The 24,759-nt window shown below is 52.6% G+C and overlaps 8 protein-coding genes across 8 annotated transcripts; 6 read left to right on the top strand and 2 right to left on the bottom strand.

Annotated features, from left to right (window-relative positions):
- Positions 1-1,897: 1,897 nt before the first annotated feature.
- Positions 1,898-3,677, top strand: ALTATR162_LOCUS8386 (uncharacterized protein; the record flags this gene model as incomplete). Its single annotated transcript, XM_043316016.1, has 3 exons — positions 1,898-2,091; positions 2,221-2,955; positions 3,011-3,677. The coding sequence occupies 3 exons, from the start codon at positions 1,898-1,900 to the stop codon at positions 3,675-3,677; spliced, it is 1,596 nt and encodes a 531-aa protein (XP_043171951.1).
- Positions 3,678-4,383: 706 nt separating this feature from the next.
- Positions 4,384-7,813, bottom strand: ALTATR162_LOCUS8385 (uncharacterized protein; the record flags this gene model as incomplete). Its single annotated transcript, XM_043316015.1, has 4 exons — positions 4,384-5,017; positions 5,068-7,439; positions 7,492-7,720; positions 7,776-7,813. The coding sequence occupies 4 exons, from the start codon at positions 7,811-7,813 to the stop codon at positions 4,384-4,386; spliced, it is 3,273 nt and encodes a 1,090-aa protein (XP_043171950.1).
- A 774-nt stretch (positions 7,814-8,587) lies between these two features.
- Positions 8,588-9,000, top strand: ALTATR162_LOCUS8384 (uncharacterized protein; the record flags this gene model as incomplete). Its single annotated transcript, XM_043316014.1, has 3 exons — positions 8,588-8,766; positions 8,827-8,887; positions 8,938-9,000. 3 exons carry the CDS (start codon positions 8,588-8,590, stop codon positions 8,998-9,000), a joined length of 303 nt encoding a protein of 100 aa, XP_043171949.1.
- Positions 9,001-10,450: 1,450 nt separating this feature from the next.
- On the top strand, positions 10,451-12,557 carry ALTATR162_LOCUS8383 (uncharacterized protein; the record flags this gene model as incomplete). Its single annotated transcript, XM_043316013.1, has 3 exons — positions 10,451-10,963; positions 11,011-12,010; positions 12,058-12,557. The coding sequence occupies 3 exons, from the start codon at positions 10,451-10,453 to the stop codon at positions 12,555-12,557; spliced, it is 2,013 nt and encodes a 670-aa protein (XP_043171948.1).
- Positions 12,558-15,190: 2,633 nt separating this feature from the next.
- Positions 15,191-16,438, bottom strand: ALTATR162_LOCUS8382 (uncharacterized protein; the record flags this gene model as incomplete). The annotated part of the gene is made up of 4 exons (XM_043316012.1): positions 15,191-15,678; positions 15,725-16,213; positions 16,273-16,345; positions 16,427-16,438. The coding sequence occupies 4 exons, from the start codon at positions 16,436-16,438 to the stop codon at positions 15,191-15,193; spliced, it is 1,062 nt and encodes a 353-aa protein (XP_043171947.1).
- A 2,271-nt stretch (positions 16,439-18,709) lies between these two features.
- ALTATR162_LOCUS8381 (uncharacterized protein) lies at positions 18,710-19,287 on the top strand (the record flags this gene model as incomplete). Its single annotated transcript, XM_043316011.1, has 2 exons — positions 18,710-18,835; positions 18,892-19,287. The coding sequence occupies 2 exons, from the start codon at positions 18,710-18,712 to the stop codon at positions 19,285-19,287; spliced, it is 522 nt and encodes a 173-aa protein (XP_043171946.1).
- A 517-nt stretch (positions 19,288-19,804) lies between these two features.
- On the top strand, positions 19,805-20,557 carry ALTATR162_LOCUS8380 (uncharacterized protein; the record flags this gene model as incomplete). The annotated part of the gene is made up of 5 exons (XM_043316010.1): positions 19,805-19,936; positions 20,025-20,047; positions 20,118-20,337; positions 20,388-20,477; positions 20,525-20,557. 5 exons carry the CDS (start codon positions 19,805-19,807, stop codon positions 20,555-20,557), a joined length of 498 nt encoding a protein of 165 aa, XP_043171945.1.
- A 409-nt stretch (positions 20,558-20,966) lies between these two features.
- Positions 20,967-24,060, top strand: ALTATR162_LOCUS8379 (uncharacterized protein; the record flags this gene model as incomplete). The annotated part of the gene is made up of 2 exons (XM_043316009.1): positions 20,967-23,316; positions 23,363-24,060. 2 exons carry the CDS (start codon positions 20,967-20,969, stop codon positions 24,058-24,060), a joined length of 3,048 nt encoding a protein of 1,015 aa, XP_043171944.1.
- Between the last annotated feature and the right edge of the window lie 699 nt (positions 24,061-24,759).

Raw genomic sequence — 24,759 nt, 5'->3', positions numbered from 1 at the left:
AAAGCTTGCAAAGGCGAGCTGCCTTGTTAGCCTCGGCTTGCTCGGCTTTTTAAAGCTTTTTAAGCTCTTGTTGTTGTTGTTGTAATGCCTAACGATCGCGAGCTCGTTGTACACTCCTAGGCGACCAGACTTTTGCTCTCCCATAGTAAACCTCGTCCTCATCAAGCTAGAGGGTGAAGGACTGCTTTAGTCGCCTCTCCTTGATGGCTAGGGACCGCTTAAGGCCCCTAACCTCACCGCGGAGGAGTGTATTTTAAGCTGCAATGTAGTGCAAACTTCGTTAAAGCTTCTTAACGTCCTTGCTGCTCTAATCCTTCACCTCACGGCGTATAATTGACTTAAGCTTGAGCCAATCCTCCCCAGAGAGTACTAACTAGCTGCTGTCAGAATCTGAAGCCTCCTTAGCAAACTTCTTAAGTACAGCGTCTAGGTTAGCTAGGTGTATACCAGTAGCTTCAAAAGACCTCTTAATGAGTAGAGGTTTAAATACAGAGGTCCAGGACCTCCAGAAGAGCGGGAAGAAGTCTCCTTTAGTCAAATTGAGCAACCCCTAACTGTCCTAAAGGTATCCAGCCAACTCAGTTGAGTAAGCGTTCAAGAGGGGTTTAAACATAACAACGTCAAGGGGTTAAAGCGTATAGGTAGCGTAAGGGGGAAATACAAACAAGAGGATCTTGTTGTCGTGGCAATACTCAATAAACTCCATAGTTACATAGGATCCGTAGCCGTCAAGAAGTAGTAATCGATACCCAGTTAAAGCGTGTCGTCTAGTCTCTCTTTCAAACACCCCCTTAAGCCAAGCTAACCCAATATCGTTGTTGCTCCAGCCAGAGGGAGAGGAGGTGACAAATACTAAGTGCTCCCCTGCTTGTATAGCATCAACCCAGCTTAATTAAACAGCTCCGTTAGCCCCCTAGAAGATAAGTGTAGGACTCAGAGGTTTGCCATCAGAACAAATACAAGCCATCACTGTTATCCACTCGCTGGAGCCATCTTCAAGTGCTTGCCTTACCCCTTTCTGCTCCCAGAGTCTCTTGTCAAATATACGCTTTGTTCTGCCAACTCGGCCAAGTTGAAAGCCCTTCTCGTCCATATTAAATATATAGATCAGCTGTATATCGTACTCCTCCATCTTTTCAAGGAGAAGCTTAAAATACAAGTTGTACTTAGCTCCGGAATCAGCTTTAGTCCGTTCCTTAGTCATGCCTTTGCTATAGCGAGAGATGAGATAGTCAGGATGCCGGTGGATGAACCGGGTAACCCAGCTTTTAGAGACCGCTTTGCCAGCCAGCTAACCGGCAAACTGCTGTATCATTGTCCTTGTAGGTAGCAAACGTCGCTCATTAAGTGTTTTAATATATTGTACAAGCTCGGCTTCGTGTTCTAGGTAGAGGACTTGATGCGCAACGTTGCGGGGTCTTGTTAGGCCTTGGTGCCGTCGAACGAGCGTACTGCGCTCAACACCGTACTTGGCAGCAACTTTGTTGTACGAGAAATCATCTCCTGGCTCGCGCGATTCTATTTCTTCAATTGCTTCTTAAATCAGATCCATATCGGTGGAGTTGTGGCGCGTTGAAGTTGTGTTGTTGATGGGGTGGGGTGGGGCGTTACGCGAACCTGTGCATTACGCGCACCGGCACTGTAGCGCCTATTCCACGGCGCTAAGCGACGTTCGCTGGTTGGTGTATTCATGTACCTGGCGCTAACCACAGTGGATTGCGATGCAGCAGGACATAACCTAATTGCGGTAAAACACCGAATTTGAATGAATATGCTGTGCCACTCATTTGAGAGCTATCGATCGAATTCGCTTTACCACCCTGTTGTTCCCATAGATCAGCAACTCCTAGCTCTCTCGTCCTACCTGGCATCATAACTTTTAACATTGAGTATCGCAATGGGACCTCCGACAGGCCTATTTCCACTGTTTTTGGGAGTGCTACACTTCACGACTTCTGTCAAGAGCCAATGCCAGCCACAGCCCCTTGTCGCACCTATCCAGAATGTATCTTTGCCCAACGGAGCCTTTGTAAGAGGAATTTCCATGGCCGTCGGCTCCAGCAACCAAAACATCGCTTTCATCGCTAGCAGGTAAGTCTTTGAGTATAAGTCGCAGGTTTTGATATGATTGGCTGTTGTATTACCTTGTTTGGGGAACAAAATGTGTCAAAACCTCGACGAGCTTGGGGGTTTGGTATGGCTAACTAGTACCGCTTATAGTGATTACAACGAGACCTACATCTACGGAACAGACGGATACTGTACAGATGACTACTCAGCTGGAGCATGCGTAACATTTCGTGGCGGCGCATACGACACATCAAAATCCTCAACGGACAAATCGATCGGTAACCGAAAGGATAGTGATGGCTTCGATGCAGACTGGACAGAGGATACCCTTAGCTTTGGCAGTAACACCTCACTGTCTTCATTCGGATTCGGCGTTCCGCGACAGGATCTCAACCAGGCGTTCACCAGCCAATCACAGCTCGGCCTAGGGAGGAACTCATCCTTTTTGCGAGCACTCGTATCAGCCGGCGATATAGGTACAAAGGCATACTCCATATTTTGGGGGCTGGTCGGTGGTCCTGCGGAAAAGCAGACTCGGGGGTCATTGGTCCTCGGCGGCCTGGACAGATCATTGATCGCGGATCCAAATGACAACTTCACGGCGCCGCTGTTCCAGGGCAATAGGTGTGGGACGGGCATGCTAGTAACGATTAGCGACATCCTCCTGAATTGGCCGAATGGTACCGACATAAGCATCTTCATGGGATCGCAATCAGCGGCCATACAAGCGTGCATCAGCCCCAGCTTTGCAGGGCTGATGTCCCTCCCACTGAGCTACTACGACAACTTCCGGTCGCTCGCAGGTGGAACACCTCCAGATGATAGGAGCGAGGCGAGAAGCTTGGGTATCAATTACTTCACAATGCTTTTTGCCCCAAATGATGTGTAGGTGCTGTACCGATTCCGTTCGAAACGCTCACAGCTCATGACCAAAATGTAGTTACTACGGTGGTCTGACAATCAAGCTTCAAAACAGCGTCTCCATAAGGATTCCCAACACCGAACTAGTCGTTCCTGACACATACATCGCCTCCGATGGCGCAGTTCAGACGAATACATCGGTCCGTAACGTCGTAATCAATTCCCTTCAATCCGACAATGACAACGATCTACCAGTTCTCGGCAGACTGTTCATGAGCTCTGCCTACGTAATGGTCAACCAAGAAGCTGGCAGGTTCTCCGTCTGGCAAGCGAACACGGAATCCAAGACTTCTGATATCGTCGCAATGGATAAGAAAAACAACATGGTCAGTGAGTTCTGCGCGAGCTCTACAGGCGGCTCATCTAGTGCTACATCCTTGCCCACGTCTTCCACCACACCTTCGTCACAGGACAAAACGCCAACGCTGTCAGGCGGCGCAATCGGTGGGATAGCTGTAGGTGCGGTGGGGAGTGTTGTTCTACTGGGCATCATAGGCTTCTTTTTGTATCGGAGACGAAGAACAAGCGGCGCTGCAACAGTGGTGGTACAGGAACCAGAGTTGCAGACAGAAGATGCGAAACTGCCTGCGTATAGCATAGTGACAGCAGGGCCTCAGGAACTTCCTGTAGACCAGTACAATGTAACAGAGTTGGATAGTAGCACCGTCTATAGTAGGAGACATTAGTATAGGGACTAATCGGTTAATGTTTGGGCCCTTAGCAGATATACAGTTAGCTCGTAATCCTGCACAAACGGATAATTTTGGCTTCGTCTCCTATGGGGTCTTTCTACTTGTCGATCTCTCAAAACTTTGGATGATTGAAGATCCTACCTAGGCGCAGAACAAAGACGGGTCAATGTCGCCAAAAAAAAAAAAAAAAAAAAAGGTGTCGGGAACGTTGCGATCATCGCAGTGGTCAAGCTTGATGCAAGTCTTCTCCTTGGACAATTTCTTGTAGGACTCGCCTTGGGCTTCACGTCGCTGCAATGGATGAATGGACAGCGGTACCTCACCGTAATGCTCGTCTCGGGGCAGGATCTGCTGTTTTAGATTGGTTGAAGAGCGGAGTGCGAGTTTCCAGGATAGCCTGTCATGCCTGCCTCAGCCACATAACCCCGCTAAACTCACAACAACGCATCCATCTACACAAAAGCCATAGACTCAAGGATTTGAAAAATCGAAAACTGCATTCATGAAGAAGACTACACACCGTAGGCTCATGTTCGTTACCGCCCAGCTCTAAGAAGAAGAAGAAGAAGAAGCAAAAAAACTCCCCCATGCCATCATGTCCTTCCTATACCCGTCATTGACCATGTCGTCAATCGTAGTGTGAGAGGCTAGAAAAGGAAACGAACGCCTTTGCTTTTACCGTCGTGTCGTACTCTACTGCCTATCTCAAGTGACGAGGGACGTACTTTCCACCAGCTGGTGCTTGCGTAGGAGGCCTAGACTCACGCTCGCCTTCACCCTCACGAGGTGGTGCGCCGCCGCGGGCACCGGGAGGAACATAGCCGCCGGCGTTGGCGGGCGATGCAGGCTTCCTGTCTGAACCCCATCGGTCTCCTCCGCGAGCAGCCTCGAAGCGGCCACCAGTAGCAGGAGATTCGGTGCGCTCAGGACGCTCGGCACGGGCAGGAGGTGCGCGACCACTGCCGCTAGCCTCACGTTCGCGCCATCCACCTCCAGGAGCTCCTCCCTGGCGGAGAGCTGGTGGAACGTATCCACTCCTCTTGGGAGCTTCGGCTTCGGGGGCTGGAGAGGCAGGTGCAGGTGCAGGCGCTGGCGAAGTGCTGGCAGCAGGAGGAGCCTGGCCGGCGGCCTTCATGGCCTCACGCTCACGCCAGCTGGGCTTGCCGCCAGGAAGGGCAATCTTTGGCGGGCCAGAAGCCGAAGAAGGCTCCGCAGCTGGCTCGCGAGAGAAGGTTCGGTCTGGAACAGCACGAGGGGCACCGGCACCAGCTTTCCGCCTGGCCAAGGCCTCCTCCTCGCGCTGACGTTGGAGACGTGCAACCTCATCAGCGGCACTGCAGAAATGTTAGTGTGTGACTGGATGAATGCGAGGGTTAATACTGACGCTCGTTCTTGCTCTCTCTTTGCCTTCAATTCGGCAATGTGTGCCTTCTTCTCCTCCTCAGCCTTGGCCTTGGCCTCAGCTTCTTCCCTCTCACGCTCTTCCTCCTCGCGCTGGCGGCGTTCAGCTTCCTCGCGTTCTCTCTTCTCCCTGGCGATACGCTCCTTGACCTCCTTGACGCGAGCAGCCTTCTTGCTCTCGAGTTCCTTCTGTGCGATCTTCTGGCGCTTCTCGAACTCGGCCTTGCGCTGTTCCTTGACGGTCTTGACGAATGTTTGGTAGGGAGATACCAGTCTTGACAGACGATGCTTGAGCTCGACATCCGCCTTGTGCCTCTCCTCTGACTCCTTGAGTTCCTCAGCCTTTGCCTTCTCATACGCTGCGAGATCTTCCTCCTGCTGCTTCTCGTAGTCAGTCTTGAGGTGCTTGATCTCTTCCTTGCGGTAGGCTCGCTCCAAATGATCGATACGCTTGCCGGCAATGCGGAGTTGCTCGCCGAGCTGGTTCTTCTCCCTCTCGAGAGCCTGAAGCTTCAGGATACGGATCCGCTGGGAGTCGAGATCGTCAAGATCTTCAGGAAGTTCAATGTCGACCTTGGTAGTCGCCTTGAGCTCCTTGATCTGCTTCTCCATCTCCTCACGCTGAATGCGCTTCTGCTCGGCCTTGATGCGCGCGTCAGCACGTTGCTTCTGCTCTTCGGCCAGGCGGCGAGCCTCCTCATCCTTGATTTGCTGTTGACGGATAAGCCTCTTGGTCTGTTCCTCGTTGTCCTTGGCCTGTTGAGCCTTCAGAGCAGCCTCCTTCTTCTGCGAGATGATGTCGCGGCGAGTGAGGATCTCCTGGTGTTCCTTCTCAGCACCCTCCTTGGCTCGTGCAAGAGCGGCCTCCTTATTACGCTGGCGCTCCGAGTTGAATGAAGGGTCGACATATTGGCATGTGACGAAGAGGGACTTGGCGAGACGAGTGAGCTGAGATCGTACAATCTCCGCCGGAGTGCTCTGCAGACGCTGCACAGAGCGGGACTCGGTCTCGGCAGATCCAGCACCTGATCCAGGGTGCATAGCCTTGGCCGATGAGAAGACGTCGGAGTCGAAGGTGAGTACACCAGTGGCATGGTCGGTGCGGATGGCGAGATCGCCCTTCTTGCAACCGTTCATGATGAACTTCTCAATAGTACCTGCGCTGACGTGGAAAGGCTCGGGGAACTGGGCGAGTCCGAGCACAAACTTGATCTCGACGGAGTCGTAGACCTGGGACAGCTGCTGGAAGAGACGGGTGAGAATGACCTGCTGAAGCGGGCCAACGTACTTCTCCATACCCTCATCAGCGCCAATTTGAGACAAGATTGGAGAGATCTTCTTGCAGATGGACAGAGGGTGGAAATCAACCTCAAGGATGTTGTAGAGATCGCGAATCTCAGGGCGGGCACGCTTGAGCAGACCCTTGCTGAGAGCGTCCTTGAAGAGGATAGCACGGGTAGGAGCCTGTGACATGCCGAGCAAGTTGGTGAGGCGCGAGTTCTTGTTCTTCCTCGCCTCGTCAACGTCAACAAGGGCACCTCGAGAGCGGGAAGTGCTGATGACGGGGATGGCGAGAGCGGAGAGGAGGACGAACGAAGCAGCCTTGGTCATGTCGGCTTCTGTGACAGCGGGGTTGTCCTTCTTGGGGCTCTGGCCAGATGCGACGGCCGCTGCGGACTGGCGGAGGAGGTTGTAGTATCGGCTGTATGCGGCAGCGTGGAAGAGGTAGTTCTCGCTGACCAAGAAGATACGGGTGAGCTTCTCGAAGTAGTTGGCCATCATGATGTTCTTGGCCGGGCGCTTGCTCAAGCTGAGCAGGGTGTGGATGTCCTCAACACTGCGGAAGGCCTCCTGCCACAGTTCAAGCTCAACTGCCACGTTCAGTTGCTGGAAGCGGGTGTCGAGGTGGCGCTGTAGGGTGTCGGGGTCGGACAGGTTGATAGCGTGCATCTGGGAGGAGAACTTGGCGGCATTCTGCAGATGGTTGCGGAGCAGCTCGCAGAGACGACGGAACTCGGTCTTGCGGGCATACTTGGAGCAGAACTGGAAGGCCTGGTGGGCAGTCGACTGGTACATGAGCTCCAGACGGGCGTTGTTCTTGAAGATATCCAGGACAGTCCGGTAAGTCTCCCACAGGAACTTGAGCCATGGTGTGACAATGGCACGGTCGGTGCGGTCGCGCGATTGCTCGCCGGAGACGGTGGAGAGGAGGATGGACTCGGGAGTCTCGGTGGCCTCCAAGTCGTCGACATTCTTGTCGTCAGAGGGTTCGAGCGAGGACTGGACCTCGTCTGCCTTGGCCTGGGCCTCTGTGACCTTTTGCTCGGCGAGTTCGATGAAGCGCTTGAAAACAGTCTACGGCGTGTTAGCCTGAGGAGTTGTCATGTTTCCCCTTGATCTTGCCTACCTCGATAGTGCCGACGTTTGTGTTCTGGGCGGTGTTCTTGTACTGGTACAGACCGTCCTTGGCCAGCTTGCCCTTTCGTAGATCGACACAGAGTTCGACAAAGAGTATCATCACAGGCTCGAGTGAGGCGATGGGGCTGTTGCGGGTGCGCTTCGAGGTGACATGTTCGTGGAGCAGCTGGAGGGCAGCCTGTTGCTGCTCGACTCCGATGAGTTCTTGGGCACGTTTACTGGGCGGTGTTAGTGGGTTTGTTGCCTATACGGCTTCATCGAGGCGGGGCGCACAGTGTGTTCTCCGGCTTGGAGTGCGGTGGAGGCGCCATGCTGGGCAATTTGAAGTCGCGGATCCAACTACACGAGTCGGATGGGCTTTATAGCAAGCAGGCGACGCAGCGAAAGGCTTGGTGTTGAGATATGGGTGCGGGTCTCACACGGCGATGGAGTCACTGCTGCAAAAAGGTTGTGGTAGGTCTGACTAAGCGAGCCGACGAGGTATTCCCAGTTCCCGGCAGGTTCGCGCCCGACTCCCCGCACATGCACGCGGATGCAAGAGGCGGAGCAGGATGCTCGAGCGAGTCAACTACAAATTACAACAGTCACACTCGAAGTCGCATATATGATATAACCAGCCTGGGCCACTGCATTCCTTGTTGCGTCAATTAGAGAGGGACTGAAGATTGGCTGGATGCCCAGGTGAGCGAGGACAAAGCGCTCGCCAAACCCAATATCGCGCTATACCGCAAGCGTTGGGGCCCGACGAACAGGCCCATCAAGGGGAGGGCCCTCATCTTCCAACCACCTCTCCTGGTTCCCGTGCTTCACCTGTCGCCCATCTCAGCAATCCGTCGTCAACGCCCTCGCAGCAGCCTTGCTCTCGCGCTGATACTCGGCGGCAGGCTCACACCCGGCTGGCCGTCTTCGCTCCTTACTCTCCCTTCACCTAGCTCACCCTATCCACGCCGCACGCCCGACACGCACAACTCACGTCGCACCACGACGCATCCCCCGTAATAACACCCACCACCACCACCACCACTACCACTACCAAAACAACAACAACACGCCCATCGCATCCCCATAATACATCCACGCGCACCATGCCCGCCATGCCCACCATGATGGCTCAAGCGCCCTACGAGATCCGGACGGGCGGCGACGGCAAGAGCAAGAAGCAGAGCATGGCCGAGCTCAAGCTGCGACGCCTCACCGAACTCAACCAGCGCCTGCGAGAGGACCTCGAGCGACGCCGGATACCCGTATCCGAAGCCGCGTTGGAGTATGTTTAGGATCATGTCGCATTGAAATCGCGAACAACACGGCTAACCTCGATCGGCAGTCTCATCGCATTCACGGATAAAGAGCCAAAAGACTGGATGGTACCGTCACGATGGGGAACGGTCAGTATACGCGCGCCAGCTACCTCTTTACACGCCTAACAAGTGCGCAGATTGACAAGCGCGACGACCCCTACGCGCCACAACAGAGCAATGGCTGCTGCATCGTAATGTAAACGACGACGAAGATGCAGATGGACATGTCCTTTACCGGCGTTCTGCGGGGCCCTTTTACGGCAGAGTCTGTTTTCTTTTACCCTTTAGGAGGAGGTTGATAATACCCAAGGACCCGGAGTGGCCAAGTCTCGCGCAGTAGTCCTGGGAGCGAGGCAACCGGACGGGTCATGTACTTTTCAGCAATGTGTAAATTACTCGGATACGGAGCTCGCTGCTGTTGATGTTTGCAGCGCAGCGCGGGGGGTTTCAGTCTTTTTTTCTTATAGTCGATCATGGCGGCTTTCTAGGTTCTACAATCACGAGATAAAAAGCACTCTCATAATTCATTTCCCATCAATCCTCATCTCAATCACTCCTTTGAACATGTCGACGCGGCAAAGCTCAAAACGAGGCCATTTGAACGGTCCGGAACTTGCTGGAAGGGGTAGGTGGCTACATGCTAGGGCAAACGAGATTAACAAGGCGCATCAACATGGCGCTGCGCTCCACCGGCAAACAGCCGTAGTCAGTCGCGCTACAGCCCAATCGGCCTGTCCAAAACAAAGGCCCTCTCCATCCAACCAGACGCCTTCACGTGTGGCTGCAAGACGAAGCAACCACAGCCTGCAATTTGCTCCAACAGCTGACTGGTGCGCCCATGTCGAGGTAATGTACGCTGTACTAGGATGCATGTCAATAGCGAACGAATGCGACGTAGCTGTCGTCTTCGCCTACGCCCCTCCCCGGTGCAATGTATGCGGGACCGCACTATTGGCCGACTAGTCTGATGTCTACAAGAAACCAGCCCATCTTTGCCTTTTCCATCCAGCCTGTGCCTAACTCAACGCTGCCGCTTCGCACACTCTGAACCGCGGCCCATGAGTCTGAATTGAGTGAATGACGAGGGTGTCGCGCAGTAGCTTTTGTAGTTGTACTCCAGGCACTTGAGGTGTGCTGCATGCACCCCACGCGCGCGCGAGTCAAGTCATTTGTGAGACTCTGATCAACAACATGCGCAAAACATGACGACCAGGGTGAAGGCTGAACGTCAGGTGGGTCTTTGGATGCTTCGGAGCCACATGATAATAGGCTGAGGACGCGAGGCCAGGTTTTGCAAGCCGCAGTTGGCTACAACCCGCGCTGGATTCGATGCGCGCGGGCGAACTGCCCCCCAGTCTTATCAAATCACCGTGGGGGCCTACCACGACCCGGACTCTTCTCGTGCAGTGCCTCGTCCTGACTTCGACGACACTCTCTTCAGTATCCACTGGAGAGAGCGACGCCAGAGTCAAGGCCAGTCATCTGCACTGTCGCCAAACGCGAACGCACCTTGGACGCACACTAGAAGGCACATGTGAATGAGACGCAGCATCCCGGTCTCAATTCCTATTCCGCCGCGCAGCCCCACCCGCCCATCTTCGCGACGGCAATTTTCTCTCTCCCCTCCGCCCAGGGTCCCGCAGCGACGATATGAACAGCTCGACTGCCCAGTCTTGGAGTGCTGCCGAGCATTTTCAAATGGACCCGGCCACAGAGGACTTTGCTGGCGCTGAGTTCATCGACTTCGACAATCTAGACCTGCACTTCAGCATTGACGGTTACAATCACGAAGGACCCGCCTCTAATGGGAACCAACTCGCCGATCTGACCGAGTCGCTCAATGTCCACCATCTCCAGGGCCAGTTTCCCCCGCAACTTCCCCAGGACCACCACGATGGCGCCAACGGTGGCCAGCAGGTCCAGAATATGGGCGGCCATGACATGTCGCAGCCCGCCAACAACTTCTTCGACTATGGCATGCCCCAGTACAGCCAGGCTGGAACGCCAGCTTTCACCCAGGTCCAGGACCAGATATATCGCCCACATCAGGGCGTCCCGCCAACGCCGAATAGCATAGAGATGCATGGTGATCCTCATCGCTATCTCCAATTGGACCACCAGTCGCTGTTCGACCAGAGATACCATATGCGCAAGGACGATGCGGTATGTTGGATTTGGAAGCCACCACAGAACCCTACTGACCCAGATAGACATTTACCCCACTAGTTTCGCCCGCAGTGACGCCACACGATGCGCGCTTCCAGATTCCCGACTTCACCGTGCCGGGAGCCTACTTCAGCCCCCTTACATCGCCTGCCCTGAATGCCCAGAGCCATCAGCATGTACACCAGCAGTCGCAGAACACAACCTCCGGGAGCTCGACAGGGCACTCGCCTGTCGATGTGGACATGGATATGCTGGGTGAGCCTGCCATGGTGCCACAGGACCAAGGACGGAGGAGTCTACGGAGTACCAACAAAAGGAACGCGCCACGGACAAACGGCAACGGTCGCGTACGACAGTCTCCCATTGTGAAACCCAACAGGCGAAAATCAACCGTTTCCTCGCTCATCCCTCCCAAGGGCGTCACCGAACTTATGCACGAAGCGCGGTCGATGCGTCCGTCTACCAATGGTCTGGATGTGCCGAGGACTCGTGAGAGCTCAGAGACGGACTCCATATCTCCTGAGCCTATGTTGTCTGATATGCGACCACCACCGAAGCCCGGTTCTTCGACCGCTTCCCCTGCTATGATGGCCCAGCGTAATAGCCAGAATGGCACTCCAGCCACTCCAGCGTCTCTTATGCGGATACAACCCTCGCCCGATTTCAGTGGCTCCCAAGAAGCACCACCGATGCTCGAAGACCTTACTCTACCAGAAGCTTCTCTGGACCGGCCAGGCCTATCAAGATTAGACACAGCGGTCCGGAATGAAGACGGCGACACGCCTCGTCTATCTGCGCGGAAGACTCCAAAGTTGAATCCTCTGAGCACACCCGGCGCTTCCATGTCAGCCAGACCTAGTCCGATGCTAGACGCCATGTCGACCCCGACAAGCCCAGCCTTCTCCATGACCAACGGCAAGAAAGACCCGAAGCTGACGCGCAATCCCAAGAAGAGGAACAGCGTCAGCTCGAATCTTGTCAGCCCCGCTCTGAGACCCAAGATCTCACCCAGCATAAAGCCTCTACTACCCGACGGTGGAAGTGGTGAGTACTTTCCAACACCCGGCTACGTGATCTAATCTGACTTTCAGCAGGCGTAACCGACAACACCCACGCCCTTCTTCTGGCATCCAAATCAAACTACCAGAACATCCTCGATGGCACCACAGTCCCCGGCGTCGTCTACCCCACATCACTCTCCACTAACCTCACCTCTAAACGCACATCCCACAAGATCGCCGAGCAAGGCCGCCGAAACCGCATCAACATGGCCCTCCAAGAAATGCAGGCTCTCCTCCCTTCCCCACAACTCGGCGCCATTCCAGATGCCAAAAGCCCCGAGACCAACGCCCAAAACTCCAACAACTCCAAAGCAGCCAAGGTAGAAAGTGCCATCGAGTACATCAAACAGCTGAGACAAGAGGTATCGGAGCGGGATGATTTGATCAGCCAAAAGGACCAGGAGATGGACGCACTGAGGAAAGAGCTTGCTGCACTCAAGAGGACAGGGTCAGAGGCCTTGACACCCGAAGCAGCGGCCCAGCTCAAAGCTGAGCCGTCTTCTAGCCCCAATACCGAGAACGAAACTTGATGAGATATGGGTGATGACATGACTTATTATTCTACTTGACATTGCTCGATTGAGCATTTGGCTATTATCCGCATGCTACATACGGGCATCTGCCTCGCGCACTGACTGCATCGACACACAGCATAATCGACTCTTATATCGTTTTATTGCGATTGATGGTCGATATACAGCGTAGCATAGCCGCGACGGAGCCCATGTTGCATCCTAACGTACGTGCTACATTGTATTTGACGGCTATCGAATTTGCATGGAACTGAGGGAGAGGGGAAAGCATGGTCTGCATAAGATGAGCATTCACAGAACCTACATGCTACTACTAGTAAATAAGTATCCCTTGTGTCGTCTTGTTGCCGTGGCATACGAATTTTGCTGGAAAGTAGACATGTTCGTATACCCCTTTCGAGTAAAACCAGTTGTGCCTACTTGACCTTTGTCAATCATATTGAAATGTATCAAATGTCTTGGAATTGTTGCTGTTCTTTGTGCGTCCTTGGATGACATTTTTGCCATTCGTCTACTTCAAAAAAAACCCCTCTATTTCTAAACCGAACCGTGATCAACCAGCAAGCTAAGGTGATTCTACGTAGGTGTAATCATAGCTACTCCATTGTACGTCCACTGTTGCCACAACTATAAAACAAGGTGCGAATGTTGATGCTTGCGTGATACTACAGTCCCTAGAAAAACAAATGCAAACCATTACATCAAATCAAATCACTCACGACCACGTTATCCACAGGATATCGGATTTCCTTCATTACTTTGCCCCCCAAAACGAAAGAGTAAACCAAGCCTTCAGTCTCACGCGCACAAAGACAGAAACGCATCTCAGAGATAACCATTATTAGATTCCACTTACTGAAACATTCAACGTCTTATCTACTTTTCGTCTTCCTTTTATCCGCTCATATCATGTATATATAAAACATGCCAAAATATACAAGGATAAAGACAACATCACCGATATTATCGTCAATCAACACAATGCTCGATTTATACATACACCAGTAAAAAAAAAAATCCATTCGCCTGTCCCTTCAGAAACAAAAACATCTTCACTTTTAGTCATACCGCTCGTTTTATTACCTCAACCGACGACGTCTACATAACATATAATATTAAAAGTAGCTGAAATATCTTTCTTCTTCTACGCGCCTGAGAGAGGACAAATTTAATGATTGGAACGACTGAAAATTAGGATGAGAGAGTCACGATTAAAGGCAAAGAAGCGAAATGAGAAGATACATGTATCGCCCCGTTCATTGGCGCTATGATTGACGTTTTTTTATTATTTCAATTCGGCACTTTTGAGTTGCGGAAAAGGTGTGAGGAAATGACGACGACGACGACGTGTTGCAAGTCAAATCATCTACTTCCCCGTATTTGATGACCAAAGTTCAAATGATATCTACAAATTCCGGGAGAGGACAGGAAAATCTTCAAGTAAAAGCTTAATAAGCGTGGGCTTCTTGTAGGTCTGCAAGTCAACGCACGAGGCATAGCACTCGTCGACATGTTTCTTGGATTGAACCAAGTGAGTCGTCAAAGGATACACAACAGTCACAAAACATCACGCACACATCAAAACCAGCAAGATTCGAGAAAACCATATATTTCCAAAGCGTGCAGGCAAGCAGAAAAACAAACAAACAGACCACACCACTACATCACTCATCCCACACGTTCCCCTTTCCCCGTCTCCAAGCGCAATGGGCGTAACAGCAAACTAGATATTTCTCTTGTCCCTTTTTCGTCCCCGGAAGCGCGGCCTCTTTAATCGAGAGAGAAAGAGATACCGTCGTCATTCACGCAGAGACTAATCTAGCCGCTCACTACCCATTGCAAACCCTTCGAGTCTAACCAGCCAAGCTTCAACCACATACACACTCTTTCTCCCAAGTTACAATTTGAAAATCGACCCCTTGTTAAGCTTATTTACCTCCCCACAAGCTGGCAGACATATCCGAAGGGGGGAAACTCAAAGAAATTTACTAAGAACCACGTGAAAGTACAAAGAGGGGGGGCAGGGGGGATAATTAATGCGAGGTGAAAGCTGTGGAAAAAGTCAAACAAAGATCAGTCATCAGCTGGAAAGCCGCCCAGTAAGCGCTAGCTGTGCAAGACGTCCAAGATAATCTGTTGGCTGTTGATCCGGGAAAAGTCGACATGTGTTGCTTGCAAGCCGAACTGTTATGCCAATTTGAGATACCGTGTGGGTCGAGCTTCCAGAGATAAGAGACAATCGTCAGAGACCCATGGCCGTAGTAGATGCAAGACAGTGGAATGTCTTCCTAGGTCCGTACGAGGTGCCTGACAAATGGATCCCATGAACAGATCAAGGAGCGACGCCGTCCACAATGTTGCCAGGACGGCAATGCCGCATTTCCCATTCGTTGTGTGTGCGGAGCCGAGTCAGAAGAAGCGGTCACGCAAGAGTTGAGATGACGAATCGAAAGCCGCATCAAATCAGTAACCAGATGCATACTGGTCCCCGCCACGCTTATTGGCCGAACGAAGCTGCCTGAAAGAAAGAAGAAGGTTAGTAAGATCTGTATCTGGCGCCCCCCGCGCTAAGCGTTCTCAACACCAAACGCAAAGGAGAGGGTCCCTTACGAGGATCAGATATAACGAACTCACATTCCGGTGCCCTCCTGGCGTGCGTTGACCGGACCGCGCTTGGTGCCAGCTGCCGTGCCAGCATTGGCAGCAGCAGTGGTGGTGACATGGCGTCCGCGGCCCTTGTCGTCTTCCTCGCCCTGGCCTTGGTTGGCAGCCTGGGCGATGGCCTGGGCGTTCTTCTGGTACTTGTAGACGGTCCAGTCGAAGACGTAGTCGTACTGGAAGCCTTCACGGACGAAGAGATCGCGGAAGATCTTGCGGAGGTACGAGTAGTCGGGCTTGTCATCGAAGCGGAGGGAGCGGGTGTAGTTGAGGTAGATGGCGAACTCGTTGGGGAAGCCACGGCAGAGAACCTCGGTGGGGGTGGTCATCTTCTTCTCCATGATGCGGTCGTATTTCTGCTTCTTGGTGGCCGCCTTAAGACCCTGCCAGGGAAGGGATCCACGGCAGAAGTAAAGCATAACATAGCCGAGAGACTCCATGTCGTCACGGCGGGATTGTTCTGCAGATGTTAGCTTAGGGAGTCGAATGAGACGGAGGATACGTACCGACACCCAAGTGAGTGTTGATACTGGCGTAACGGGCAGTACCAGTCAAGTTCTTGTTCTCTCTGTAAGGGATGTGGAAGTGAGTCTTGGGATCGCGGTACTTCTTGGCCAGACCAAAGTCGATGACATTGACCTGGTTGCCGCGCTTGCCAATGCCCATGAGGAAGTTGTCGGGCTTGATATCGCGGTGGATGAAGGACTTGGCGTGAATGTACTCGATGCGGGAGATGAGCTGGTCGGCAAGGAGCAGGACAGTCTTCAAGGAGAACTTGCGGTTGCAGAAGTTGAAGAGGTCCTCAAGGGAAGGGCCGAGCAGGTCCAAGACCATGGCGTTGTAGTCACACTCGGTTCCGAACCAACGGACAAAGGGGATACCCACGCCGCCGGCGAGGGACTTGTAGACGCGGGCCTCATACTCAAGCTGGGGGTGCTTGGCCTTGACGCTCTCGAGCTTGATGGCGATCTCCTCACCGGAGATGATGTTGGTACCTGTAGACGTCAGCTGAGCTGGTGGTGGAGATGATGGGCGGTGGGCGGCGACGACATACCGAGGTAGATGTCACCGAAACTGCCGCTACCAATCTTGCGGCCGATTCTGTACTTGTTGCCGACGCGGAGGTCCTGCTACGGTGTTAGCCCATAGTGCTGCAAAGACGAGCGAGCTTGTTCGCCATGGTGACGGTAAGTGGGGTCGGAGTGTACCATTGTCGTCATGCTTGCGGTAGCTTCAACCTTGAGGAGGTTGGCCTGTGGTGGAGGAGATGGTGTTGAGGGGGTGGGTCGTCTGTTGTGACAACGGGGGCGTGGTGGTGTTTTGAGGATCAGCCTGCTGCGGTGGACCGGTCAGTATGAGGCTTTAGCCAACAAGGCGGTGAGTAAGCGGAACGGGCAACCGAGAAACGCTAAGAGGGACAGTAGAGCGTGTTGACCGACAGGTAAAGGAAGTGCCAGCAATACAGGTGCGTTGTGGTGAGAGAGATAAGTCGGGCACGGGGTGCAGAGGGCGGAGCCGACTGATGAGCTGGGCAGGACTTACTGTAGGGCGTGAATGAGCCCAACGGATCACGACGCCGGGGGGGTTTTTGAGCGGGCTGGAGAGCGGGCGATGTTTGCAATTATGGCAAAAGGACGCAAAAAGGCAGCTGCAGGGCACAGAACAGCAGAGAAGCCTCGTCGAACAAGCACACTGCGATCGTGGTGCTGTATCAAAGGAACGCGGACGGAGAGGACGCAGAAGCACCACCTGCCTTGTATTCGGCCACCTTGCTTGGCGCGCTAGACGAGCTCTTTCACTGTTGCCCGCCGCCGTGTATCAAGCCTGCGGACCGTAAATCTGATCCCTGAGCCGCCCAAAGGAATCGCTACCTAGACCAGTACCGTTTGCGTCTTGCGATTCCGCACATGGCCAGGGTGTGTCTGCCAAAATGCGGCTGCCCGTTTCGTATGCCGTCGCCTGACGGCCGCATCATGCAACTGAGCCACAGATCTACCCCTTTATGCATCATGCCCGAAGCTGAAATGCTTCTCAAATAGTTCTCGCATCGATTGCGCTATATTTGACTTTCACCAAGAATGTTCTGCAGACGCCGTCCCGCTGCTAGAATAAAAAGCTGTCGTAACCGACGTTCTAGAAAAGGCTACGGTCCGAATATGCCTCGTTACGATGCTCGGGTGGCTGTCAGGCAGTGACTCTGTAGACAAAATCACGATTCAGGCAACGTGATGGGTGAGGCATATCATCGCTTCGTGTACGCAAGTTTCATCATCTGAATCTAACAACCACCACATGTAGACTCTCCCATCTACATCTAGAAGACTGTTCAATGGCCTGGTAGCACCCGGCGAGGTGCTTTTGGATACCGAACAAAGGAAAGTATCGGTCCCAACATTGTCTCCCGGCTGTCTCGTTGTGATGTCACATTTGCGAGATTCTTTACGACTATCTACATATGCAGGCCGATCGAATGTGCTATACTAGACGAACCACGCTTGAGTTGCGTCTGCACATTGCTTGGCTAGATGGTATACATCCTGTCGCATCTTTTGAACGCTTCTAGTCGGAACCAGAAGACGCTTTCCAGGAACTCGGCAACGCTGTCTGCATCCGCACTGCGCTTCGGTGTAAGCTTGAACACTCACGTAGCCAGAACCAGAACAATAGAATAAGAGCAATGCTATGTTCGTGATGGGGTTGATTTTGCCAAAGTCTATACAGCCATCTCAGTAAGAGATCTTGATTGATCTTCCCTCCCCGCGGCTATTGCACACTGCCTCTCATGGCACTCGTATGCCCAAAGACCGCTCCCCGTATCGCGAAACATCAAGCTTAGTGGTTCGGCGCCTGGTTCTTGACGGCTGGGTTGCGCGGGTCGTTCTTGTACTCGTCGGCTGTCCTGGTCAGTTTGCGAACATGGATCAAGTCGGCCGGCTGAGTCTTCCGGGTAGAGATTACGCACCCTGGCCCATGGCGTTGGCGGCAGAGTTGACACCGTAGAGGATGACGAGACCTGGTGTTTCTGTTAATCCTATCCCCACAAAGCTAGCCTTCCGTTCCCCGTGTTCTCCAGCTCTTTTCAATCCCGCCCATTGTAGTTTCCCCAAGCCTTGTTAGGCCTAAGCAAGGTCGCGCAACGTACCGGAGACGTAGAAGGGCCACATGGGCTTGGCTGTAGGTCTTTGGTTAGCCATCTTTTCAAGCTTCATCTTCCACTCTCCGCGCGGTGCAGGGGAGCATACCGATCTGCGCCGGGAACTTCCTTCCGAGAAGAGGCATTGTGACTTGTGTTGGAGGGGCAATGGATTGATTGACGGTTGCGGCGAGGGATGACGGTGATGGAGGTTGAGCTTTCAAGCCGAACGACCGGAACTTCGATATGCTTGGCGTCTGCGCACGGATCCTACAACTCCCAAGTAACAGCCCCGCGACATTCCACTTAACTCACCGCCATAGGTTCTTGCTTGTGATATTCAAGATCCGCCTGCATCATGGCGTTGGAAGGTTGCGTGGGCTCGCTGCGCAGTAGCATGCAATTACTCGATTCATCCATCAACATACTGGACCAAGGTGTGAGCGACTTTCCTCGACTGGCCAAAGTACTGCAGACGACACGGGTGCGTAAAAGTCAAAGTACCAAGTTGCATTCACCAGGTTGACCTTTCAATCGTAGCACTTCGAGCTCATATCTGAATCCGACCTCCAGACTGCGCAATCAGCACTCCTCTCAGAAATCCGCCCTGAAGTCGACAACCTCCTCAAGCGCGTCGAGAACTACCTAGACAAGCTGGAGCGGCGCGAACAGTCCCTCATAGCGAAATGCGACCTAAATGATGGCAGGCTTGGACGTGACAACGGTGGTGGATCGGGCTCTAGACCAGCAAGTAGAACTGCTCAGAGAGGCGGAGGCAAGACCATCAGCGCTCAGCAAGAGCTGAGGATGAAGACACTGAAGGCGAAGAAGGATAGGCTGAGCTATGCCGTTGAGACGCTGGAGTTACAAGCGAAGCAGAGGGAGAGGCAGTTAAGGATGAGTATGGCCGCACCACAGCAGTTCTACGACGATTGATCTTCGCAACTTTCGAGTAACAGAAAGCATCACTTTCGTAAAGCGTAACGGGCTGGACAAGTTCTTAGTCTTGGAATGGGCGTTTTGCACTTAAGATACCCCGGAGTTATTGAATACATACACCTCATTATACCAAGCCCCATTTTACAAGCTGAGTCATAACGTGAGTCTAGCACCAATCCCTTGCGTACGAAGAAGTTCGTTTTCCAAAAGTCCCATCGCACCTATGCTTCACCCTCAAGGCATACGCTGTGTAATGGAGCAATATACTATAAAACATAACATAATATATTTCTTCAAAGTGTGGTATGACTAGGGCAGAACTCATAGGAAAAGAACTTCTTCGTATTATTGCCTTGTCAAAGTTCAGATGCTCAAGATAGTCAGTGATGATGCTAACCGCCTTGGCGGTACCTTTTCGGTTAATCCCGAGAAGTGCCCGGGGCCGCAGAAACTCAACCTCGCAGAACATCCAACTTCCGACACGCATTGCCATTGCCCCACCACTTCGTCCATCATGAGCTCTCTCCGCATCGCCCGAGCCGCCCTCCGCGCGAGGCCCGCTGCCATTGCCCGCCCCATCCAGCGCAGAGGATACGCCGAAGTCGCCAACGACAAGATCAAGCTCTCCCTAGCTCTCCCGCATCAGGTACGCCATACCAGCCGTCGCGAAGCCTGAGAGGATACATTTGGCTGGACATATCATTGGAAATATGAGGCTAACTGATTGCCAATAGTCCATCTACAAGTCCCAGGACGTGTATGTCTCTCGAGACCCCGGCCGATCCCGTAATGCGAAAACGCGAATACTGACATGAGACCTTTTGTAGTGTCCAGGTCAACCTCCCTGCGGAAACTGGTGACATGGGTGTTCTCGCCAACCACGTTGCTTCCATTGAGCAGCTGAAGCCCGGCCTAGTCGAGATCATCGAGGAGCAGGGCGGCAGCAAGCAATTCTTCCTCTCTGGTGGATTTGCCGTTGTGCAGCCAAACTCCGTCCTCAGCATCAACGCTGTCGAGGGCTACCCATTGGAGGACTTCAGCGCCGAGGTATGACTGAATACACGGAATTGGGGAAATAGCGACTGACGTGGAGATAGGCTGTCAGGAACCAGATCGGCGAGGCACAGAAGATTGCCAGCGGAAGTGGTAGCGAGGCTGACATTGCTGAGGCTAAGATCGAGCTTGAGGTGCGTATCATGGGCGTGGCTAAGCAAGAAGTACTGACATGACATAGGTCCTTGAGAGCCTCCAGGCTGCGTTGAAGTAAATGTCTAAATAGCGTTCCTTGAGTACGGCATGCGTGGTATGTATAGTAGCAAGTGCAGAGCATGCGTGCTTTCCGTGCCCAAAGAATAGAAGGAGCTCCATGAGGTGACCAAAACACCTCCAACCTCTTGCAGTCCCGCCTCTCTTGACCGTCTTCCTCTATAACCTGGATTGAGTGCACTTGGATCCACCAGCAACCCTATGAGCTACACATTACCTTCATTTTTATAGCCCCATCGCTTTGTCTTACCTTTTTTTGCATCCTGTCTTACTTCGTCTTACTTCTTTATAGCGTGTTTTACAGTTCCACAGCGATCTCAGTTCTTCTTACATACAATCACCAGTCAACCTCAATCCACAACATTACCGTTCTCACATCGGCAAAGTATCATCTGATAACCTAGCGTCCCATGCCCCGAGGCTTTGACCAACCTATGTCAGGTTCTACGTCCCGAGCTACCATTACGGGACCACGCGAGCAGAGCCAACAACCATCAAGCATAAATACTAGACAGGGTAGATTTGAAGCTCCTGTCACGATACCGGAAGCCAAGGAAGTAAAGCAACCACACGCAATATCCAGTCGCAGCTCTAGTAACCCATCAGCTTTGCCGCTCCCACAATCTTCAAGCGAACCTCAACCGTTTCCAGCTGGCCGCAAAACGCCCGCCTATCTACAGGGCAGGAACCCCTATGGCCAGGTCCTTGACAGGGTTGAACCTCATCGGGAGCCCAAGGCAGTGACGAGAACAGCTGTACCGCCTTCCCAAGCTGGCTCCGATATCGATTCACGATCACGTCTGTCACTTCCTTCTGACTTCAAGACACGATCTCTAGCCCAAGAGCCGGAACGATGCGACCCACCGACGGCACCTCCGTCATTGAGACAACCACAAGTTCCGAAGTCAGTTCGTTCTGCCAAAAACTTCTTCGAGACGAAAGCCTCTCACTACTCGTCAACAGCTCTGCTTCCACCTTCAACAACCGGCGCTAGCACGAGGAGCTTCGCACCCAAAACTCGGCCACGAAGTGTCTCTCATGAACCACCTGCCCATGTTTCAAGTCCAAAGGTGTCCTACACCCCCGAAGAGACAACTCCTGAACTCGGAGAACTTTTGCCTTTTCCAACGAACCTTGACGACACCAGCGAGTCTGTGCAGTCCGTGATTCCATCCAAACAAGGTGCCCCTGACGAATGTGCTCGTACTATTACAACAGGAAGAGCAACACCTGCAGAGATGCCTGATGACGAGGAGCAATACGAGCATGATATTGAGCGAGAGTCCATCGGTCGCCGAAGGTCTACAGATATCTTTGCAGCCGTAACCCGACACGCCAAACCTTCCAGTATTAATCTACAAACCGCTCGTGTCCGCTCTGTGCAAGAAAGCATACCCGATGAGCCGCTCGTTGCCATGGGAGAGCCAAGATCAGTTGATAAATCAGATCCCGCTTCCGAAGTTGTGAGACGTCTATCCACCCGTAGTTCAGTGCCAGCTGCTGAGTCCAAAGAAGCCAAGAACTCCAATATTCATTCGCAACAAGAAGGTAGAGGTGCGAAGTCTGGTCGGGTTCTTCGACGAACTTTCGAGGAAGACCAGGAAACTTTCCCTAAACGGCTCAGGCGCAGTGGATCACACACTGCTCCATTGACTGAGACTGGTAGTCCTTCGAATGGACCCGTCGATCGTGTCGTAGAGTGGATTCCGAGCACGGGTGCCACAGTTCCTCGTCATCAGTTTGGAAAGTCTGTCAGTGTTCGCAGACGAGCGGAAGAGATCGTGTCAATGGGCCTTGGCCACGATGGAGCAAGTGACCTCAGTCTCTCTCGACGAAGTACTATCTCAAGCTCAATCCTAACTGCCAACATTGGTGTAGAAGAGAGGTATCACGAGATTGAAGTTCCGAACGATGTTGACAACCGACAAGGATATGGACGGCGCGTCACGCAAGACTTTGGGTTTCCTGGTGCAAGGATAAAGTCAAACGGCACGAACAGAACCAGCAAGCCATTGCGAGATCCTGGTAACTGGACTAAGCGGGTTTGTGGTCACTTCTCGTACATGGGCAAAAGCGAGCATCGCGATCATGCACAAAAGAAGATATGTCGGCAATGCTCAGGTCGAGCACCACCGCCTGAAGAACTGCCAACTACAAAACGGCTGATACGCAGACGAGGCATATCCGGATCCTTAACCTCCACAACCTCTTCTTCGAAACCCTCCAACAATGACGTCGGCCGTAGACATAGACGTCGTAAGCATCACTCCGAATACATACCATACGACAAGTGTGGGGATAAATTTGCTGAAGAGTTGAGCTATATCATCGGCAACATTCTAGAAGAGCATGCGAACACCGTGCAGTCTGTCATCAGTAATATCAAGAACAGTCGACCGAATTTTGATCAGCTTCGACGAATGTCTGGAGATCTTGTTCAGCGATGTCAGGCCAACGGCGCTTGTGGACAGCACTATCAAGCAACTTGTCAGCCAGCACAAACATCCTGTCGACGAGATAACGACTGGCTCACTCCTTGTCCATACGTCCCACCTAACGCAGCGGAGATACTAAACGTGGGATCTCCCGGGCAACTGCAGCCAAACCTCAACGATCCTCATTCCAGCTTGCGCGAAGCATTGCAGTCAATACCTGACCTCGTCGACCTGGTCAACTCTGCAGCCGATGATCTCGGAGTTGATCTTGAGCGAAGACCCACCGCAACCGACGACAACATGTTTCGCAACGCTCCCTACGAAAGTATGTACGGAATCTGTCTCGTATAATTCAGACATCTCTTTCGAAGCCACAGAGGACAAGGCGAATGATGAAGAGCCGCTTACCGAGGACAGCTGGCTACAGCAGACACGCAGACACTTGATCGAGCTTTCGGAGGGGCGGGAGCAGCTTATGGACGAATTGGATTCCATTGCTGGAGATCTCAACGTCCAGCTCCAGAATCAACAAGAGACCGAGCAAGGGGATGAGTCAGTCGCACATCCTGTACAACGTGTACTTAGTAAAGCCCCTATGGACCTCTCGCATACATCCACGTTGCAGAGAGAAGCCCTTATCGAATCGGTGCAATGCATGCTCACTATAGTCCTTACTATCATTTTGCGCACAGCCACATTGCAGTGTGAGTTTCCGGTGGATGACACCGTAGTCGAACCCGTACAGTGTGTACTCAGCAAAGCTCCTACTGGTGTCTCACAAAAGTCTACATGGCACGATGTTACGCCCGTCGACTCAAATGCTACTCAGAACTACTACGAGAATGTATCGTCCGCTGGAACCATGCATCCTATGCCTGACGATGTCCCCACTGGTTTCTCTCTTACATCCACGTGGCAGATGGACAGATTTATCGATGCTGTCATTAAAGATCTTGAAGTCAACCACCCAGACGATTATGAGGGAGAGGTAGTCACCAACATCGTACAGCGCATACTCGGCCGAGAACCCATTGGTGTTCCAAGCAAGCTCACATGGTCGAGGTCTTAACCAGTCGACTTTGCCGGTGAGGAAATGCTCAGCATGATTGACGACAGTAATGATCAGAGAAGGCTTAGCTACGCACTCATTCGTATCGTTACCCAGTCGAAAGAACCTCCATCTGCGACTCGAGAGCCCTACTAAGTTGAAGAAGTTTCGCCAGAGGAAATCTAGGAGGTGCTTTAAGTGGCGAGAAACGAGCTCCTGGCTGCTGTTGCTTCCACCACTGCCATCCTGCAGACATTGGCAGAGACCAAATACGAACCTGCTAATGAGACTAGCGACGTTGAGGAGCTGAATCAGCATGTCGAGCCGATAAACGAGGCGCGATACAAGCCCACAGTATGGAACAAGTGATAACTCTCAGATCGAGCAGCTACACGGGACTCAACCAGACCAACAATACGACCAAACTACGACAGACATTTACAACGACGACAACAGCCTGAATTCGTCGCTTTCCGGATTTAGTGAGCCGAATAAAGACCTGTATGATGAGGTCACTGAGTCTGGACGTCGCTTGAGTCTAAATTCCGAGAGCAAAACCCTAACCGCGTACTGGTCGGGCGTTCAGCTGTTTCTCAAAGGACTAATTCAATGCCGTCTGTACGGAGGGTGACTGCAGAGGATTTGGCAGTAGATTCAAAGTGGAACTGTGATGATGGGCTATGGTCAGGCGTTCCGCCATACTGCTGTCGAGACAGTTAA

This window comes from Alternaria atra (assembly GCF_907166805.1).
Source record: "Alternaria atra isolate CS162 genome assembly, contig: 29, whole genome shotgun sequence".
In the NCBI taxonomy this organism is placed as follows: domain Eukaryota; kingdom Fungi; phylum Ascomycota; class Dothideomycetes; order Pleosporales; family Pleosporaceae; genus Alternaria; species Alternaria atra.
Note: the sequence above shows the minus strand (reverse complement) of the source record. Positions and strands in the feature narration are given on the sequence as shown.